The 15035-nt window shown below is 37.7% G+C and overlaps 1 protein-coding gene across 1 annotated transcript; it reads right to left on the reverse strand.

Annotated features, from left to right (window-relative positions):
- Positions 1 to 5681: 5681 nt before the first annotated feature.
- LOC144655688 (microfibril-associated glycoprotein 4-like) lies at positions 5682 to 10809 on the reverse strand. Its single transcript, XM_078515987.1, has 4 exons — positions 9131 to 10809; positions 8952 to 8997; positions 8129 to 8509; positions 5682 to 7047 (listed from the first exon to the last, which is right to left on the reverse strand). The coding sequence occupies exons 1-4, from the start codon at positions 9452 to 9454 to the stop codon at positions 6776 to 6778; spliced, it is 1023 nt and encodes a 340-aa protein (XP_078372113.1). The 5' UTR covers positions 9455 to 10809; the 3' UTR covers positions 5682 to 6775.
- Positions 10810 to 15035: the final 4226 nt, after the last annotated feature.

Below are 15035 nucleotides of genomic sequence, written 5' to 3' on the forward strand. Positions count from 1 at the left end.
CTACGCTGAAACAACAATACGCCTACAAAAAAACTTCTCAGCTGCGTATGCTAAAAAGTCCCCATAGACTCTCCGCGGACCGCAAAGGAAATAGTTTAAGCATATATTTTTTTCAATTCTGCAGTAGCCAAATATTTATTCCTCTCGTTAGCAAGTAGGTTAGCATTTGATTCTTTTCGCAGCCCGCTTAAGGCATTAGCAGCGAAGGCCTATTCACGATTCAATGCTCTAATTTGTTTAGAGATTTCTTTAGACAAGTCATTTCGAATTTCTGCAGAGGCACGTCGGCTTTAAAGCCCTGATCTAAACAGTAATAAAAGAGGGTAACAAAGAGGGAAACTGACCGACGCTTCATAAATCATTTATATTATATCCCGTTAATTGAAATCTCTCTGTCAAGTTGCCCATTATGTTGAGAGTGGAGGAGATTGGAAGTTGTCAATTACGGTGCAACTGAATTGAACTTCTAAAAAGAGGCTCCGAAACAAAACAATCTGTGTGCAAAAACCTGCGGCTTAAAATTTTTCATAGTCTGTCACCAAACGCGAAGCCAAACATAAGCAGAATTTTTTGGCCATTCTGCCGTTGCAACATGAATAGTCTATCCGTTAGAAATTGACATTTGATTCTTATAACAACTCAAAGAAGGCTTTTAGTAGCTACGAAAGCATACGAACATTTATTATCACTTTATTAACAGTAAGCGCCCGTTGTCCAGAACTTTCTTTAGAGATGCCATTTAAAAATAGGTTCAAAAGCTTCTGATCTTAATAATAATAAATAAGAATAACAAAGAAGGATACAGACCGTCGCTGAATAAATCATTTATACTCCTTTAATTGAAATCTCTCAGTCACGTTGCCTATCATGTCCTATTATACCGGGAGAGGAGGAGATTGGAAGTTGTCAATTATGGTGCAACTGAATTGAACTTCAAGGATTAATGGGGGATTATCTAAGGAATGCTGTGCCTTAATTAAAACAGTATTTAAACGATTAAACGACCAGCAAACAAGTCAGATCAACAATTCTTCAAACAGGGAGTAGCTCCAGAGAGACAGAAGATAGCCAGATAGCAGTATTGCAGTTATCTTAACATCAAGAACACTGAGTAGGTCCATCTGCTTTAATATTGAGTTTGGCCGAGTGTTTATATGCTGCATCATGATTTAAGATAATCTAGTTGTTTTTAACTGACAATATAAGCATGACGATTCTTTCTCGTGTCAAACATGTGAAGTTGTAAAATACAACTTTTTAAGCGAAAGTGTAGTGTACACAGCAAACGTTAGCTGGCAGAGCATCAGAATAAACTCCTTACGCCTTACAGAAAAAAAAAACTGATTAAAAGCCTTATTACTTAGTTTAGACTCTTCGCAAAAGGATACTTAAAGATATAGCGTTCATACAAGCATGTTGTAAAAAACACTTTAGTCAACAACGAAATTAAGCTTTTAAAAGTAACTCTTTGTGTTTGTATTTGACAGTAATGAAATTCCTTCTGGCGGTGAGTTTTCTGGCCATTTGTGTGGTTTTAGTCTCCTCGCGGTTTGCAGGCCAGCGTCCGGTGATTCGTCGAGGATACCATGATAATTCTCTCCTTCAGAATATTTTCCGCGATCCGCGCGATCGGGGAGGATTCAGCCCTCCTGAAGCTAGCCGCACCACTCAGGTACCCAACTGCAAGAAAAAAGGCGAATCCTGCTCAAGCGGCAAGGAATGCTGCATGTGCACTACAACTGGAGGATATTATTCTTGTATGATCTGTAGTTCCATGGACGATAAGTGTTTTTAAGTTTCTTTGCGAAACCATGAAATCGTAACTGGCGTTTGTAATGTACTCACTGCATATATCACTTCGATCACTTTCTGTCAAGCGACTGAGTAAACTGACACTGTAGATGGAACGATACTGGGAGTGGCTTGAACCGTGTGTATGAAAACAATAAAATAGTCTTGATTGTTAATTTTGCTGTTCTGTTTTCTGTTCTTCATTTCCAAACGGTGACAAAAAAATGATCATCGCTTTTTTTAGTTTTTTCCCTCTTTAAAATACTATCCAGTTGGCATAAGCGTGTCAAAACGAATAAGTCGAACAATCCTGAGAGTTTTAAATGGTATGAGATCTGCATAACGATGTTAATTATATGTGCACATCAAAACTGCCTTTCTAAATTGCTCGATCTTCATTGGGATCAATTTTTCGTCACATGCCAATGACGAATTTGGTCATCGAAAAAGAAAGTTTAAAATGTTAATCGAACCAGGCCCCGGGCTTCCTTTTCATATGTGGATCTTTTAGCAGTGCGGCGTAGCAAAGGTGTAGTAAATAAATACCAGAAATAAAACGACCCACCCTAATTATTGTATTCGTCTGTGATCATAATTCGTCTAGATACATAATAATTTGTTGCCTCCTCATCTGTTAAGCTCTTATCGTGCATTAATTCAGACCTCGGTGGCAAAGAAATCATCAGAGAAATGAAAAGGTACTCTCTATGGACAATTTTCAATGTCACGGAGTAGATAACTTGGGTGTCTTGAATTTATTATCAGTGAGCCGAGTTTAGAATTGCGCTCTATAACTGAGACTTATTGTTCGTGGTCACTACAAAAGATAAATAGACTACATTACAAAAGATCAATATAGTTATTTAAATTGCTATTGAAATTGTACTCGAGTTAACCGGACACTCAGCTTGTAGATTGCTTGCTAATCATTTACTCTCTTGCAAAAGTCTGGCTAGTCCTTCATTACATACTTTGCACACTAATTATCTTCGACGATAATCCCACAGACTCGAAGCCATTAGTTCATACACGCAGCCAATGTCTTTAAATGCGAGTAGTCCTCATAATCTATTATGCAACGCATAGCTAATAACTTTTAAAAGTGGATATTTAACAATTATTCCACGAGCGCGCGTTGGATATGAGATAGTAGAAAAAGCCAACGAGGCGCGTAGCGCCTAGTTTGCTATCTACTATCTCATATCCAACAAACGCTAGTAGAAAAATTGTTTTATTAAAAACACACAAAGAATTGCAATATTTGAGCTCCCCGGCTGTTCTCGCTGACGCGTACACCTACCTTATTTGCGGTCCATGGTATACAGGCTCATATACCATTGCCAGTAAACCAATCGAAACTCAGGAATGGGAATATACCATGGCTAGTTTTTAATAAATATATATTTTGGCGCATTTGCTTTACCTTATTCAGCTTATTGTTTTACAGTTGACCAAAGCCACAACAAAGAAGCCATTAACTAACAGCTACCAATGTATGTGTATTCTATTCACGTAGAGTGCTTTTTATGGGTTCCTTTAGATAGAACATCTCAAAGGATTGTTGTCGTCGCCTGTGACAGAATGAACATTATAGTGGTTGCACAAACCAGGATCTAAGCTTACCAATGCTGTCCACCCAGAGTCCCATTCGGTCTAATCTTTCATGGTTTATGCTTTTTACGAGGTCGCGGTTTCTTCAATTTGGTGCATATAGCCCTGGGCCCGGTTGTTCAAAGCACGATTAAGCTAATCCAGGATTAGCGTGAAATTTGATTTCAATTTTATATAATTTCGTTGAGGTTTTCTGTTAATATTTTCTGTCCCTCAGTTTTGACATGGACCAATCTCAAACTTAATAAAATATTAGCTTTGGGAAACCCTTTAAAACAAGAGAAATTAAATTCTTGACCTTTTTTTAATCCTGGGTTAGCGTTAATCGTCTTTCGAACAACCCGGCCCAGATTTTTTAAATAAGTTAAATTAAACAAAGAAGGACACTAACCGCCGCTGGATAATCTATTTGTATTTCGTTAATTACAATCTCTCAGCTTAATTGCCCAAAATATTGGGGGAGGCTGAAGAGATTGGAAGTTGTCAATTACGGTGAAACTGAATTGACTGTTCTTCGGAGATTAATGAGGGATTCTAAAAGGAATGCAGTGCGTAATTTGAACGAGCAATGCCCAAATACAAATATGGCCGCTATATTTTTTCTTGCCCCAGAAGAAACATTTGTCAGCAGTCAAAGTAAATCATTTTATGGGGTTTTAATTAAGAAAAAGGCTATACTCCTATCTTATGGGAAGTTACAAGGACATTAATTTATACTACAAGAAACATGCAAACGAAGCTAGGCATGCAAGGGGTGGCAGGCTTTATACCAAAAATCCTGAATTGAAACTTCTCTGAGTAGCATAATAGATTATTTCATTATTTTTCAAGCGTCAGTAAGCATTTTAAGAAAACTTGACCAGACAACAGGAGATAATAGTCTAGTAAACGACCAACAAACATGTCAAATAGATAACTCCTCAAACAGGGAGCAGTTCCAGAGAGACAGAAAAAGGAAGTTAGCAGCATTGCAAGTTATCTCAACATAAAGAACACCGAGTTTTTTTTTTTTTTTATCGTTCTGTTTTTTTTTTTAATTTTTTTAATTTTTTATTTATTTATTTATTTTTATTAGTGTTGATAGTATTTACAAGATTAAGTTACAGTAGACCATACAGCGTACATATAACAGAAGCGTTTTACAGGATATTGAGATTAGCTACTTGAGATTATAATTTTATGAACAATGCATATAACTATCATATTTAGTTACAATGAAAAAAAAAAAACAAGTTACGACAAAAGAATTTAGTTTTTTTTTTAAAAAAAAAAAAAAAAGAATAATGCACAGAGAAAAAAAAAAAATTACAAGAGATTTCCGTATGTTTGATTGAACTTATTAAGACTGTTATTTTGTATGGCAATTTCTCTTTGTATATTAAGTTTGTCCATTAAGAGTGCGAGAAAGCTGTTGAAACATAATTTTTCGTCGTGTAAGCTTTTACAGTATATGGAGTACTTAGCAATAAGAAGCGTGTAGTTTAAAGCGTACATGTGAATCTTGTTGTCAAAAATTCCATATAAAATCATAGAGTTTAATAAGGTAATATTTTCTTTAGTTTTGCTGGACCACCAATTTTGAAATAAATTCCAAAAAGCTAAAGTTGAAGGACAGTGCAAAAACATGTGATCTAAAGAATGTCTGTCAGTGAGACATTGAGGGCATATGTCATTATCCGATATTTTGGCCTTAAAAAGGCTAACCTTTGTTGGAAGAATATTATGAATAATCTTGAATTGAAACATTGATATCTTAATGTCATTTTTTATCTGGAAAGGTAATTCATAAACTATGTTTATGTTTGCTGGATTAAAACCATACCTTAAGATTTTGCCTTCAGCGGTGGGGGGTAAAAAGGCGTTTTTTATCATAACGGAGTAGACGGTTTTGGTAGAGATTTGATTAGTTGTATTTTCATTTTCCGGCATTTGCTGGGGATTTCTTTTTATTGCTAATTTCCAATTCGACGGAATGCAATTTATCAATCCAAAATATAAAGTGAAAGGTGTTTCAAGATGAAATTTTTTGGAGAATTGATTAAAAGAAAGGAAATTACCGTCGTCTTGAAGAAGGTCTTTAATACGTAGAATATTTTTTTCGAACCAGTTTTTATAAAAAGGTGTTTTGCCTTCGATTTTTATGTTGCGGTTATTCCAAATTATTTCATTGTGTGGAGATGTAACGTTTTGAAAAGGTTGTTTTGTGCTTTGCCAATGTTTTAAGACTTCGTGATAGAAACTTGAACACCGAGTTAGTCCATCTGCATTGGCAATGAGTTTAGCTAAGTATTATATGCTGCAATAGAAGCTGCATACAAGTATGGTATTTAAACAAAAGTGACACAACTCTCAAATACTAAATTAATACGAATTTATTGACTTCCATCATCTTGATATAACTTTCCCAAGACTTTTTATGTGCATTGACTTACTATTCATTGTTTGGACTCTCTAGGTCCTTATTTAGCTTTTTATTTTTAAGGCGTAAGTTGCTGCACTCTAACAGAAGCGTCCTTTTCCTTATCTGTTGTTTGGGCTTTTTTTGTGACAGTAGTTGAGAAGGGTGCCAAAACTATCATTTTGATTTTCCTCACGAGCTGTGTTAACAGGAAAATTTTGTGTTTTTGACAACGTCATCATCGAAAATCTTCGAAAACCTTCGGATTGTTTTCGGTAATCTTCGAGAGACCTCAATTGACTTTCGGTAGCCTTTCTTATTCTTCCCCGAATCACTTCCGTCGCGTTTTGTTTCCTCTACACTTTGATGGCCGGTCTGAAACACGGAGCTCTCAATCGACCTTTATAGTTAAATATATTTGAGTTTTGTTGGTCAAAGAACAGAAAAACTTAATCCCCGAGTAGATGATCATGAATCGGTAATAAGGGCTTTACCCAAGCCTGTCATGTAAACCTGTCTATAACAAAAAAAAAGATAAACCTAAGGAAATAATAGCTAAATTGCAGGCTTGCTGGATGTCTGGTGAAAGGCAGATTTTGCCCATTCAAGAAAGACTTTTCTATAAAGTTTACAGTTACAGGTGCCTGCGATTTTTCGCAGCTGTGTTCAGTTGCCTTGAGCCCTCGGATAGCTTAGCTGTGATCACAGGTGAGAGGGCTTTCCACCACGACCCCCCCCCCCCCCCCCCGTGGCTAGCCAGAACCCTAGAACCCAAAGTGCTTTCGGTATGTTTGGTATGTACAGTTTTGTTCTGAACGGCGGTTGGAAAGTTGGAGAAATTAAAAAGAGTCACGTGGCAGGTTTATGCAAAAGCAAGTAAAAGTTCTGCATTATACAGTGGAACTAGAAAATACACAAATTTATCCCTCTTATTGGGATATATCATCGGGATAAATTTAACCGCTCGATATTTCTTTATGTGCAGTCTTGACAAGGTCTGATTTTCATCTCTGTCTTTTTCAAGGAGGTTTGAAACCCTCTCCACGCTGCCCAAATGATCCCATCGAATGTAGGCGTGCTCTGTGTTAAATAGTATTTCCCATTAAGATTTGATTGAAAGGAATCACCATACCACCATGCTCCGTGGTAGATGGTGGCGCAGTTACCAGCGGAACAGTCGCCAGAATTTCTGTCCTCGGTGGAGTATGGGAGCCCGTTGTGCCACGTCAGGGAGTCACCAGATGTCCCTATCAAAGGAAATTAAGTACAGATAATTACGAGGCCAAGGAGATAGAGGGTTTTAGGGGAGACTCGGCTGTTTTCGGTTTCAAAATTATGCCACACTAAATGGATGATATTATACCGGATCTCGGTAGTGACATAGTTGCAAATGTTGCAAAAGCTCGTGCTTCCATCCTGCCATTAGTACGAATGGAAATTTATTGGTAGCTATTTTCTATATATGACTGTCACGTTAGCAACCTAGGTCAACAAACTGTTGTAGTAGGTTTTGGTAGCCCGTTAAACTAACTTAAGCTAACTCAAAACAAGAAATTAGGCTAACTAATGCTATTAGCGACTCTAGTTCCTCGCCTGGCGCCAAAGGCTCTGGCGCCCAGTGTAAAGATGTAGCAGACTGGAGGAGGACGTGAATTTGTTTTTAACTCCCTTAGCAATACAATACAATACAATACAATACAATACAATACAATACAATACAATACAATACAATACAATACAATACAATCTTTATTTAACGTGGTCAGCAATACTTAGCTAAACAGCTAGTTTTCAGGTGCGCCACGAAATAAAAATAAAAATAAAAAAATAAAAACTTCTTGAAAGTGTAAAAAATTAATTAGGCTATAATAGCGACATTGAAAAACACAGTTTCAGTGCACAGTACTCTCGAAAAAAATCAAGAATACAAAAGTAAGATCTAATACTTTCGATTGAAGACCCGAACTATTCTTTTTGTTCTCGGGGGTCATCAAAATTTTCTTGGTTTAGTCATATCTTCCAACTAGAGGTTTACACTGTATTATGAATTCGAAGGAAAACACATTTGGGGTTGCTATACGTGCGGATGCGGAGTAATCCAAAGTGTAGCAAGGTCTCAGGACGCCAATGTATAGTGAATGGTATACTTCCAGGTGGAGACGAAGAGCCCCCAAAAGTTTTGATTTGTACTTCCGCTATGGGTAGTATAACATTTTTCAAATAGGGTCGATGGGTCGTGTAATTTCATCTGCACTTCAGATGCAGGATTTTTTCGTTGAATATAAAGCATTACCCATTAAAAATACACTTCACTATACGTTTATATACCTGTGTACTTTCCGATGCCGAGCGCGTAAAAATCTTGCTCATTCAACACTTTGAATTTATCGTACTCGGCATATGCCGACACGTTGTTAAAATCACATAGATCCACGCGTAGGGTATTCCATTTAAGTGACGACAATCGATGAATTTTGTCAAGACCAAGCCAGAACTCTCCAGATAAGTTTCCAAATCCATTTTTATAACTTGTCCAGTTGCGGAAGAAATCGACCATGCCATTGAACCGTTTTTGAAAGACAACCCATCCACCACCTTGCGTGCTCTGATCACAGAAAACGTCAAATTCTTCTTTGCCATCCGGGTTGATTGAATAAATTCCACTTTGCGTTTTTCCTGCTAGCAACAGTTCGTAACAATCTGTGAAAACTGTAATATGTAGGAAAAATGTCAGAAAAAAAATAAAAAAATACAAAAAATAATCAACAGCAACAAATGTTCTTGCCACAAATCGCGGGCGTTTGAATAAAAGCTCAATTCAAATTGAATGCCCTGACAAACAAAAAAAAAGCGATAAAATACATAAAGGACATTGCATGTCTGTATCATCATCATCATCATCATCATCATCATCATCATCATCATCATTGTTATCGTTATTATTATTGTTATAATTTTGGACGTGACTCACAAACACTGAACTGCTGCCAAATTCACGTATTTGAGTACAGAGTACATTGCGCTCAGTCTGTACTTACAACCTCGGTCAAGATAATCGAAAATAACACAACATCGTGTGCTCGGAGTCTAGTAATGGCAGTTTCACGACGTCATGATCATCGATTCATTAAAAGCTCAGAGATGGAGGTACCTTTCTTTGTCACATTCTGATAACATGGTTCTTTACACGAAGTAACCTGCAAGGATAAATAATGGATATCGGTACCAAATATCTCATCGATTGTTGACTGTATGGTGACGTCTGCATTTATATACCAAGCAAAAAAATGTAAAAAAAAAAAATATATTACTCAGTTATCGCATACGTACCTTGATGTTTTCCTTAATGATATGAAAAGTAAAGCCAGGCACATACGTAAGGGAATTTGTATCACACTCGTCATAAGCCCCGCTGTCATCAATCAGTTCACATACATTGCCTTCATCTTCACCACTTACGCGCCATTTGTAGTTGTAAGAGACGCACTTTTCGCTGCGACTGCAGGCTTCTATACAGCCTAACCAGTCCAAGTCGTAGACTCTTTCCGAAATAGGACCCGTGAAAGCGTGATTTCTTATCGTACGAAAACCGAAACAATTTTCTATTTCGAGAACTGAAAATAAGAATGAGAAGGAGAGCAATAACGAATTCATGGCATACCATTTGCACTAATGTACAATTTGTCTTCCGTAAAGTCTGAATACTGTATATTTGAAAAGGTCGCGTAATTAGTTTCTTTTCATCTCAGGCTGACAATAATAATAATAATAATAAAAAAAAAACATCAGCTTTTCTGACACTTGGCAGCGTAACTAATTAATATTCTTTAATGAATAATGTCTCTCGTAAGACACTTGATAATTACGTGAGATTATTTTTCAGTTTCTGATTGGAGTACAAACTTATTGTCATTGAAAAAGTTCCGGATGCAAAGCATCTCCGTCAATACAATATCCCACCTCCATTACGATCTATAATTGTTTTTATTTTAATTGGGGCTTTGTGTGTAAAATTGTTTTTATTAACTTATATATGTTAACACTCATTGTTACTAAGCAGAGGATAAAGTTAAGATACATTTTTTTTGTAACGTATCAAGATCATGAATTATTTAAAATTTAAAACTGTTGTTTTCACCCCTAAATGTCCAATTACTTTGATAATGATTTATATGGAGTGTTTGCTGCGTCGATATGCCAAGTCAAATCCTGAAAAGTGACGGGCGAACTTAGTCTGTTGACACTTTCTTAAGTAAACACGACAGAACAGCAATTAAAATTTGCTTGAGTTATTTGCATTTAGCCGGGAAGCTTCATGAAAAGGATATTTTAAAAAATACTGTTAAATAGTTTTAATTTAATAATTTATTATTTTGATTTTCTACTAAATTGTATTTAGATTTGTCTTTCGTTAAGTTTTTGTACCCAACTCGGGGATTACTTCGAGATAAACTGCCTAAAATTAAAATAATCATAATTAAAAATATATTAATTGGTAATAAGAATCTTTGACTGTCGTATCCTATAACAACATGTTCACCCATCGCAGTGGTCAGTTTGTTGCATTATGGTGAAAGTGTTAATTCTGTGTTCTTGCCTTTGTGGTTTCATGGAGAATAACTCCAAGCTTGAAGTGGCTGCTCTAGATCGTAGTTAGGCTTATGGTGGATTTCCACTGACGCGTAATTTTTTACGTGCGTAAAAAAATTAGAGACAATGTATGAACGGCTTGCGTACACGTTTACGCAGGCCGTTCATACATTGTCTCTAATTTTTTTCACGCACGTAAAAATTTACGCGTCGGTGGAAATCCACCATTAGACTTCACTGTTTTGTACGTAGTGAAAATCTGTCATTTCTCCTTCGGATTTTGTTAGACCATATGGATTAAACTTAGAGAGAGAAAATAAATTCTAAACTCGATGGCTAACTTTTGACTACAGTAAAGCGGGCGTGGTGATACTTCATTTTCCTTTTTCAAATACAACTGAATGAAGAATCGTTAACTCATGAAATGCATAAACCATGAACGATGTGACTTAAATGTTTACTGGGAAAAGGGGAAAAATAATCGTCGTCTTTGAGACAATGACCATGACAAATTCAGGTTGCATAAATCATGCTCTTAAGGCTATTAAAGAAAGACAATAACTTAATTATCAGTAAAAGGAATATAATTAAGCTTACCAAGGTTGTCTACCAAGATTACCACTAGGTCCGTATCGTTTATGGTTTTTGTCTTTCACGTGGTCAAGGTTTTTTCAATCAGGTGTATACTCTATTTCGGAGTCATTATAGCGCATCACTTGATTTTGCACTTGATCAGGTCTTGCGTCTTAAGACCGCGGCAAGTTTATGTAAGGGTGGCGTCGACCAAAATGATGTGATAAAATTCGAAAAACAGAATGCGTCTTTGTCCGTTGTTGATTAGGTATGAGAAAAAACTTAATTCCACTTACGGAAGACAGTGAGATTTTTCCCTCCAACCCTCTGTTGCGCCTCCGACAAGACTGAGAGTGAAATGAACAGGTGACGATAATAAACCAATAAGAGCAATGGCCACATGACTCATATTCGCGGGTAGCCGTTGCGTGGTTACCTGTACTGGCTGGCATCCACGGGTAATTTTGCTATGTGCACGTGTACTGGTTTCGGCAAAACCGCGGAGAAGTGTCTTAAGCTTGTGGCTACTTATTTCAAACGGTTTATTGCACAGATGGCAAACATAAAGAAAATCTGCACGATCACTAGAATCGTGGCATACCATGGTGACTCCGAATGCAGATCGACAACAATTCCTGCCCACTCCCTTGGCGATACAACATTCTTTTTACACACAATTAGAGTTAATTTACATAGTCCAACCTTTTTTATTCTTACACATTCATATTCATGTTTCGTTATTCAGTTTTACCCGTTGAAGACTGTAGATCTAACAGTCGAAATCTCGTGTTTTTTAAAAGTTTTTAGCCAAAGATCGTTCGTTAATTTTTATAAAAAAAAATCGTCAACTGGTAGAGTTTGTTTTGAGGAAGCAAATATTCCTTAGCAGGAACTGGAAATTAGTATGTTGCAACCAACAAGGGGAATTGTCATTTTGCATAACAAACAGAACATGAGGCAATTTCTTTAATCTCCTCCAATGATGTCACTTTTAAAAGCACATTATGATTTCTATATCTAAGCAGGCCTTTCGAGGCGGAAATGTCTGGCGTGAAAGCTGGATATAAGTAAGCTGTGCTTCAGCAGTATCCTTCCTCTTTTTAATAACTGTCTCTAGCTGGGAGGGAATACTTTCTATTGTTTTTTTTTTTTTCAAGTTTTTCCAAAACAGTCGTTTCTTAGTAATAATCGTTTTGGCCGACGTGGTAATCGGCTCAATGGTACACTTTTGTAGTGTTAACGGTTGGCTGACACTTTCTTTTGTTCTTACAGGATATTGGCTCGTAACAACGGAGTTCCTTTTTTAACACATTGGCCTCTTTAGGCCTAATCGCCTAAAGTCGCCCAAAGTCGCATAAAGTCGCCCAAAGTCGCTTTAAATAGTATAGATATTTTCTGTAACAATGCTTTATGGTGTACCATGATGATTCCCATGTACATGTATACCACAACTGTACTTAGGTCGGTCACCTAAAATTGCCTAAAGTCGCTCAAAATCGCCCAAAGTCGCCTTAAATCGCCCAAAATCGCCTGTAATTTTGGACAAAATATGCTAAAATCGCCTAAAGTCGCCTTAAGTCGCCAAAAGTTACGGCGACTTTGTGTTCCAGAGTAGGCCTCTCTTTTGAGAGTTTCCACTTGTTTGTCTCGTGCTGATCAATCATTGTATTGAACAGTGAATTAACATGGCATGGTATCGTTCTGTAACATAATTGACCGTCTAAACTCGAAACATTCTTGATTTATTCTTTTTACTTATTCATCAGGACAGCATACCACGCATAGTGGATCCTTATTTTGTGGTACTTTACTTTTTTATGGAGAAATTTGATTATGATCACGACTGTTTAAATATCTTCAAACTTTCTTAGAACTGTATGTTTATTTAGACGAGAGGTGGACATTCTTTTCACCTAGGGTATCTCTCAATAACAAACAGCGGACTACTATCTCGGAAAGCGTTTTAAATACTTCTTGAGACTATGACAACAAGCTTAACAGGAGTACCCAACGAGAAAATTTTCAAAATCGATTGGTCGTTGCCGGAAACGATACTGGACACCCAATAAGTTATTAACGGTTTAATTACCACCGGGGATATCCGCTCTCAGTGCCAGCTAGCAGTAGATACATATTCGAGTGCCAGCCAGGACATATTTTTTCCCAGCAGAGAACATCGAAGCAGGTTCCCAGCGAAATGCCGCCGACAACAATTCCCGCAGAGCACATGCAGCAGGCTGAATCCCATCCAGCAGAATTGAAAGTTTCCCACGCCAAGACGACCAGAACTTACAACCTACGAAGACACAGACTCTCAGTGAGGAGGAGATCCTGATCCTGACTGTCGCTGAACGGGGCCACAGTGCCCGACGCTCGCGACTCATTGTGCTTTGAGGATCTGAAAAGGCGCTGGGCCACTGACACAGAAACACGAACAAAAAAGAGACAACAGACTTGGGAGGAGGTGCAGATCACACGAGGAGGCACGACAAGAGCGGCCAGTCGAATGATTCCCGCCAAAAGCCCCAAAGCGCCCTCGCTCCTGCCGTGAATCGAGGGGCCGGATCACCGGCGGCCACAGAAAGTCCACGAAGCGCCAAAATGGAGGCCACGAAATGAGACGGCTGGGACAACAGAGACCACTGAACCGAGGAAACGCCGACGGAGAGGAAGAGAAAGTGATTTAAAATCTGTAACGGATGCGAAACCCGGAAAACAGGGACGAAACGCAGGAGCCCACGGGGCCACCCGCCGAAGTTTGAATGTAAACGCTGGCTTAAACGCTTTCGTGTTAATTTCCCAATACCATATTTTAAGATTTGACCCTCGTTACAACATTACTGTCAGTTTATTCAGTTTACTCAATGTATTGTACTAAGAGTTCTCAGGAAAACACTTTATTCCGGTCTAAGTTTCTCTTTCTGAATCCGGGTGCATTTATAGCTACTTGCAAGTTGTAAGGATAGTAACCTGACTAGTAAACTGGGAGAAGGGAAAAAGGGGTTCTTACCTGCGATGATAGAGAAACCAGAGTTAATTGCGGAATTTATGTCCCGCAAACGTAGTTTCCTGTATACTTTGTTACAAGTTGGCCGTTTGGAACTGACTAAGAATGTTAATGTTCAGACGCGATAATTAATTGACAGCTAAATTAAAATTGTATGAGTTGCCATTTGTCAGTAGTAAAGAGACGCAGTTTTGTCTTTTTGTCAGTTGCCATAATCCCTTCCTCCTAGGTGACACAGTCCTATTAGATTAAAATGGCTAGGGTGGTCAAAATAGTTTTACTTGATTGGCGATGCAAATCGATGTCTGCCGGCTAGATGTTCCCTAATCGCTTAAACGTCTTCCCAGGCCGAATTTTACAGAACTGGTAATAAAGCTTATCTCCACCTGTTTCCTGCAGTTTTCACTTTGTGTTGATCCCTACTTGAAAGGGTTAAAAGGATTGACTGTTGCGTATGAAACCAGATTGATCAATACTTAAAGTGACGTCTGGTACGAGAGCATTACTTAAACAAGAGATCAGGCAACAGACAAGCCAAGTAATTTTTATTCTTTGTTGCGTGGTCCCCTGCATCCAAACTGTTTTAGTTGCATGCGGCATAAAGAAAGACAAAAATCTTACCAGATCCCTTTCTAAATTCTTGAGAACGGCGAATAGTTATCGCTGTTTGTTTAGCACCTTTGAGGGGGGCTTAACCAGTATTTTGTTTACGGCTACAAATTGGAAGTGAAGGGGTCTAAACTGAAGTGATTTAACGGTGTTCCAAAATAAAAGACGTCTCGCACGACAGGTACAATGTATAGAACTAAAGAAAGCTTGGTATTTTAAATGCCCGCCTTTCATTTCAAATGTGAAGCAACCTAGAGACGAGCAACGTTTATTTGGCTTGCACATCTTTATTCCAAAAATGTCATATACTCAATTCCTATATTTCCTTACTAATACGTTAAATTATAAGTAGCAAAATACGCCCTTCAGGTGAAGTCACGCTAGGCTATAATACATAACCAACTGAAAAGCTTAAGTGTCTCAAAATCAAATTAAACTTTTAAATAACAGCTTATA

The sequence above is a fragment of the Oculina patagonica genome, chromosome 5 (assembly GCF_052425735.1).
Source record: "Oculina patagonica isolate OP01 chromosome 5, crgOcupat, whole genome shotgun sequence".
Lineage (NCBI taxonomy): Eukaryota > Metazoa > Cnidaria > Anthozoa > Scleractinia > Oculinidae > Oculina > Oculina patagonica.

What these genes read in the sequence shown, in the direction of transcription:
- LOC144655688 (XM_078515987.1), bottom strand. Translation starts at nt 9,454, where the DNA reads ATGAATTCGTTATTGCTCTCCTTCTCATTCTTATTTTCAGTTCTCGAA. An exon ending in TCAGAATGTGACAAAGAAAG is followed by an intron (nt 8,510 to 8,951) that starts GTACCTCCATCT and finishes TACATATTACAG; the next exon opens with TTTTCACAGATTGTTACGAA. An exon ending in CGGCATCGGAAAGTACACAG is followed by an intron (nt 7,048 to 8,128) that starts GTATATAAACGT and finishes TTCCTTTGATAG; the next exon opens with GGACATCTGGTGACTCCCTG.